This window comes from Trichechus manatus, unplaced genomic scaffold (genome assembly GCF_000243295.1).
Source record: "Trichechus manatus latirostris isolate Lorelei unplaced genomic scaffold, TriManLat1.0 scaffold00002, whole genome shotgun sequence".
Lineage (NCBI taxonomy): Eukaryota > Metazoa > Chordata > Mammalia > Sirenia > Trichechidae > Trichechus > Trichechus manatus.
Window position 1 is genome coordinate 12738356 of NW_004443938.1, and position 6747 is coordinate 12745102.

Below are 6747 nucleotides of genomic sequence, written 5' to 3' on the forward strand. Positions count from 1 at the left end.
TCTTCTCACGGGGCCCTCTCCTCAGATCTGAGCAGGCAGCACCCATCCCGGTCTCCTCATGGGGCCTTCTCCTCAGCTCTGAGCAGGCAGCACCCGTCCCGGTTTCCTCACGGGGCCTTCTCCTCAGCTCTGAGCAGGCAGCACTCATCCAGGTCTCCTCACAGGGCCTTCTCCTCAGATCTGAGCAGGCAGCACCCATCCAGGTCTCCTCACAGGGCCTTCTCCTCAGCTCTGAGCAGGCAGCACCTGTCCAGGTCTCCTCACGGGGCCTTCTCCTCAGATCTGAGCAAGCAGCACCCATCCAGGTCCCCTCACGGGGCTTTTCCTCAGCTCTGAGCGGGCAGCACCTGTCCCGGTCTCCTCACGGGGCGTTCTCCTCAGCTCTGAGCAGGCAGCTCCCGTCCAGGTCTCCTCCCAGGGCCTTCTCCTCAGGTCTGAGCGGACAGCACCTGTCCAGGTCCCCTCACGGGGACTTCTGCTCAGGTCTGAGCAGGCAGCACCCGTCCTGGTCTTCTCACAGGGCCTTTTCCTTGTCCTCAGCTCTGAGCGGGCAGCACCTGTCCAGGTCTCCTCATGGGGCCTTCTCCTCAGGTCTGAGCAGGCAGCACTTGTCCTGGTCTCCTTGGGAAATCGAGTTTATGCCAGCTGTCCCAGCACCCCTTTCACTCTCCCAAGTACCTCAGGTTGGATGCTAAGTTATACTGTCACCCTAGCTGTACAGTGGGGAGTGCAAATGGTTAATGTGCTTGGCTACTAACCGAAAGGTTGAAGGCTTGAGTCTATCCTGAGGCACCTCAGAAGAGAGACCTGGCAGTCTACTTCCAGAAAACCAGCCACTGAAAACCCTATAGAGCACAGTTCTATTCTGATGCACATGGTATCACTATGAGTCAGAATCAACTTGGGGGTGGCAGGGAGTGGGGGGAAGCTCTACATTTAATGTGGTCCCCTTTATTAATAAATTTCTTTTGCCAGAAAACAATACTTTACCATCTACTTGCAAAATCAAAAAGCATGTTTCTGATTGCGGGAAGGGAAAAGAGGCAGTTGGACCCCAAAATATTCAATAGCACGGAGTATATGGCCCAGGAAACCACAGGTGTAGGTAAGTAGCAAGAAGACGGAGACCGTCTTTGACACAAGCACGCACTGTAGGGGTCAGGGACCAGAGGAGCACCCTCAGCACCTCTGCTACCTCAGCCAACAGGATGATGGGGCCCCTGGAGGCGACTCACCGTGGACTCACATTCTTGCCCTTTGTGAACACATCAAACTCATCCCAGTGCAACTTCAACTGGGGCCTCAACAGGTTCTCCAATTTTTCTAGCTTCCCGCCTTTGGCAAATTGATGGAAGTCAAAATTTATCATAGGTGTATCGCCGGCGTGGCAAGAAGCCCAGAGCAACTTCTGCAAAGGGGAGGGGAGGGGAGGGTGGGAAGGGAAGAGAGAGAGAGACAAAGATGATGGCACGCTTTGCCTTACGACTCGGCGCTATTCGCTAGAGCATCCAGGCTTCGTTCTAAAGCTTAGGGTGCATCAAGTCATGTCTGCATCCTGACCCTGAAATGGAAGCCAGGACAGAAACGTGGGGGGCCAAAACCACAAAGAGCCCCTTGCCTGCAGAGTGGCAGAAGGTCCACCCGGGGCAAAAGCAGGCCAAGGAGGCAGAGGGGGCTCCCGCAGACATCACACCCCGCAGGGCCCTCGGGAGGCACAGGTGGGAGGCTCGCTCTGTTCTCACATAACCCAAGGACTGCAGGTCCCAAGCACAGTGGCATTGCAGCAGGCTGTGGAGCTCATAATACAGCTCATGGTTGCCCTGGTAACCAGTTACATCCGGACTTAAGCACAAGTGTCTGGTGGATGTGGCCAGGTTGTCAGCTGCGGCCTCTGGGCAAATGCAGGATGTTTGGCCCCGTGGAAGGGGAGGGGGTGCTAGGGTCTGTAAGGCCAGCCTAGCCCAGGCCCAGCACATGAGCTGAAGGTGGGACAGAGATGGGGGAGTCCAGGGTGTGTTCACTCAGGGGCTCCACGACTCTCCTCACAGCTGCCTTTCTTCACACATGAGGCTTGTGTGGACTGACAACACCTCAGCTTTCTCACCAAACAGCCTCATGGCCAAGGACGAACTAGCTGCCTCCCCAGGCCACCCAGCCTCACACACCCCACCACGCACCACACTCCACTCAGTCCAGTATCTGTCCAGTCTGAGGTGCTAATGACCTTCAAGGATGTGATCGTTAAGGCTGTGTGTCAACTTGGCTGGGCTGTGATTCTCAGTGGTTTGGCTGTTATGATGTAGTTTGGCAGTCGTATGATGATGTAATCACTTCCATGATGATATTTGATATAATGTGATCACCTCCATGATGGGATCTGCTGTGAGTAGCCAATCGGTTGAAAAGGAGTTTCCTTGGGGGTGCGGCCTGCATGGAATATAAGTGGATAATCACACAGTACTGGGAATCATGGCCTAGTGAAGTTGACACACATTTTGGGGGGACACAATTCAATCCATAACAAAGGTCTCAAAGGACTATAGGTCATCCAGTCTGGTCATACTCAAAGTGCCTGTCCACGATACGCCATAATGTGAAGCACTGCATGGCTTTCTTCATCAAGAATGTCTTGCTATGATGAAGTCAGCTGAACTAAGTCAGCGAGCTTAATGGCAGAGTTGATTGATTCTGGAGCAAGCACCTTATCGAGTGTGGACTGAGAACACTGGGCCACAGACTGGCTCCTGGGGGGCACAGACCACACTCTGAGCAGCCCTAATGTAGACAAGAACATTACTAGGTCATTTGTCACTGGGAGCCAAGGCTCAGTGTGACATCCCAGGCAGGCAGAACCTACGTCTCCTGAGTTCTTGGGAGCATTCCCACCTGTGCCAGGAGGTGGGGCTGAAGGTGTCCTCTTCCCATAACTCAAGGCATAATAGGGGAGACAGCACCTTGGGTTCTTCTTCTTCTTTTTTAAAGAAAGTGATACTTTATTTCTTGACTTACTGGGGGTTTGGGTTTTTTAGTGCTACTCTTCTTTCATTTTTATTGTTTGCTTTTTTCCCCCTCTTCCTTAAAATAAGAAGGCAGCATCCCTGCCAAGATGGGTAGAAGGGAAATACTTCTGAAGCTTGTTGCTAATAGCAACAAACCACACAGGAAAAGCAGGTCTGGCCAGATAAAACCAAGAACCAAAAGCCTGCTGTCCAAGATGTGGATTTCTAAGCTGAGTGAGATAAGCACTCAGCTGGTCTGGGTTCCCGCCAGAAGGTCAGGCAGCCAAGGCTGAGCTCTGCTCTCCCTCCCGCTGAGGGGAGCTCTGCCTTCAAACTTGCCCCACAGGGGCTTCCTTGAGCTTCAAACAACCAGAGGAAGGGTACAGAGACTCAAGTTGATTAGTGCTTATGAGTGGGGGGGTGGGGGCCGGGGGCGGGACTCACTGCCTTGGGGACACTGAGCTTGATGGAAAAATCCATCACTGAGGTGATGGAAAAATATGGGAATCGGTAAGGGTGATTGATGGTCAAACAACATGATGAGAATAAGTTAATGTCACTGCATTGTACCTGTGAAGAATGCTGAAACTGTAGAAGTTTTGTTACATATATATCTACCACAATAAAAACAGAAAACAAAAAAACAGAGGGATTTTCTCTGACAACCAGGGCACATGCAGGCTGGGAATGAAAGCAAAGGAGCACAGCTCACTCTGAGCTTTTCAGGTAGGAGACGAGACACCTGGGAAGCAGGTTCCACGGAGGCCTGGGCCCCACGAGCAGGGAGAGCCAGGCAAGACAGGGTCGCTTACTCTGAAGCTTCCAAGCCCTGTGGGGTTTCCTTCCACACATGCCTGTGCCCCCGGGAGGCTGTAGGAGCTTTCCCAGCAGCCCCCAGGCCAATGGAAGTTTTCGAGGCTGCCACTGAAGCAGGAGGAAAATATGGAAAACTCTTGGCTTTAAGCAGAGACCCAGGCACAAATGCTCCAGCAGGAGTCTGTGTGGACTTGCCCCGAGAGGGGAGCCTGCAGCTCCCCCAGGAGGTGAGGGGCCCACAGAGTGAAGGAAGGGTGGAGGGGAGGGATGGGAGAGGGTGGGCCCACGCTCCGCCTTTCTGGACTCAGAAGGAGCTCTCCAGAGAGCTGACAGCTCTCTCAAGGGTGCTGTCATGAACCTCAAGGCCCCATGCAGTGTGGGGTGAGAAACATCTAGTTTTGACTTTGAGCAGGTCCTCCCCAGGCACCACGTCGTAAAAATGGAATTGAACGCATTGGGAGCCCTGGATCTCCTAAGGCTGTTGTGTTAACTGGCTGGAGCACTGGTGGAAAAAAATTCTGAAAGCAGAGCAGTGATGCTTTTAAAGAGCCCTCTCCTGGAGCCCAATACACTGTGCAGGTCAGGGGGCGCCCCTTCTCCACCCGCCCCCATCTTAGCCCGTGGTGCGGAGCAGCGAGAGACAGACAGATGGACAGACGTTACCTTGAAGGCTCTGTTGAGCACCTCCTCTCCGCCTCGGCTCCCCAGCAGGTTCACGACCACTTGCTTCCCGTACTGCTCTTTCAGAAGCAACATATGCCTGTAATGGCAGGACCATGCAGCCATGTCACCAGGGACTCCAGACTGACTGCCCCACCTCACCCCTGGGGAGTGAGTGCCGAGGGGACCAGGGCCTTCTAGAGACCCATGGGGAAGATGAGCCCAGGGGCGAGGGGGAACCAATCTCTGCCAGGCATCCTTGGGCTCATTGCAACCCGCTGTCAGTACAACAATAGGATATTTGATTAAAGGCAGGGCCAAGAGTAACCCCCAGCATATCTGACTTCCAAACAATTCCAACCTTGGCTGAATGACATGCTGGGCTTTATATAAAGTGCCACCATTACACTGAGAAGAGCTAACTGAACTTTTAATTAATAAATCGTAAAACCCACTGCCATCGAGTCGATTCTGACTCACAGTGACCCTATAGGACAGAGTAGAACTACCCCATTGGGTTTCCAAGGAGCAGCTGGTGGATTTGAACTGCCGATCTTTTGGTTAGCAACCTAACAACCACCAGGGCTCTGTTACAGAGCCTTTTAAATGTGGTGTGAATATCTCTGAAATTAATCTCAGATTTTATCTGGTAGCCATCCTTCTCAAAACAAGAAAAGCTAGTGAGAATAGCAGCACAACTGGAAGAATGTAATCGATGTGACTGAATTGTACACGTAGACACTTTTGAAATGATATAACTTTGGCTATGTATATTTTCACCAAAAAAAAAAAAAAAAAGTCCTCCAAGATTGAGAAAGGAGATTGTTGACATGTTGTGGGGTTGTTAACCAATGTCATAAAACAATATGTGTACTGACTGTTTAATGAGAAAATATTTGTTCTATAAACCTTCACCTAAAGTACAATAAAAGAAAGAAAAGAAAAGGTAGTAGGAGAGGTGTCAACCTCAGTGCTCAGTTCTTCATTTAAGTGCTGTCACCAAAACAAGAAGAGACAACTACACATCACACCCACTAGGATGGCTCTTATCATAAAAAACAGAGAATAACAAGTGTTGACAAGGATGTGGAGAAACTGGAACCACTGTGCATTGCTGATGGGAAGGTAGAACGGTGCAGACTCTGTGTAAAACAGTTTGGCGGTTCCTCAAAAAGTTAAACACAGAGTTGCCACATGACCCAGCAATTCTACATGACCTAGCCACTCCTAGGTATACACCCAAAAGACTTGGAAGCAGAGACGCAAACAGATATGGGTACACCAACGATCATAGCACTGTTCACAATAGCCCAAAGGTGGAAACAATCCAAGCACCCATCAACAGATGAATGGATAAACAAAATGTGGTACGATACGTAGAATGGAATATTACTCAGCCATAAAGAGAAATGAAGTTCTGATGCATGCTATGACATGGATGAAACCTTGAATGCATTATGCTGAGTGAAATAAGTCAGACACAAAAGGACAGATATTGTACAATCCCACTTATATGAAATATATAGAACAGGCACGTGCAGAGACAAAAGGTTATTAGTGGTTACCAGGAGCTGGGAGGAGTGGGGAACGGGGCCTTATTGCTTAAGGGGTACTGAGTTTCCATTTGAGATGATGAAAACTTTTGCAAAGAGATATTGGTGATGGTTTCACAGCATGGTGAATTAATGTCACTGAAATGTACACTAAAAATAGTTAAAATGAAAAATGTTTTATTATATATATTTTACTATAATAACATTTAAAAAGGAAAGAAGATATAACAACAAAACTTTTGGTTGGACTTTGGGAAAATAATCATCTATCAGAGAGTATTTTTTAAATACATGTAAGTGCTAACATTTTAGGCCCTAATAGTGACCCTATAGGACAGAGGAGAACTGCCCCATAGGGTTTCCAAGGCTGTAATCTTTATGGAAGCAGACTGCCACATCATTCTTCAGAGGAGCAGCTGGTGGGTTAGAACTGCTGACTGTTCTATTAGCAGCTGATCACTTAACCATTGAGCCACCAGGGCTCCTCCCACCCCCACAACCACTAAGAATCTTTGATCTCTCTAGGTGTGCCTATTTCATATAAATGGGATCATAAAATATTTCTCCTTTTGTGACTGACTTATTTCCCTCTGAATAACGTTTTCAAGTTTAACATGTTTCTTTTATAAACTGAATTAAAAATACATATTATCAAAAAAGAACCATTTTTAGCCCAATAAGATAAAAAGCATTCTCTTCCAAACTTTGAGGACTAGCAC

At 49.2% G+C, this 6747-nt stretch overlaps 1 protein-coding gene across 1 annotated transcript in view; it reads right to left on the reverse strand.

Annotated features, from left to right (window-relative positions):
• Window positions 1–6747, reverse strand: part of SYNJ2 (synaptojanin 2) — a 125946-nt gene that overhangs the window by 38881 nt on the left and 80318 nt on the right. The window contains exons 7-8 of the mRNA XM_004368807.1: window positions 4479–4575; window positions 1236–1408 (exon numbers count right to left, since the gene is read on the reverse strand). Of these exons, the coding sequence (XP_004368864.1) occupies window positions 1236–1408; window positions 4479–4575 (270 nt within the window). The remainder of the gene's footprint in view (window positions 1–1235; window positions 1409–4478; window positions 4576–6747) is intronic.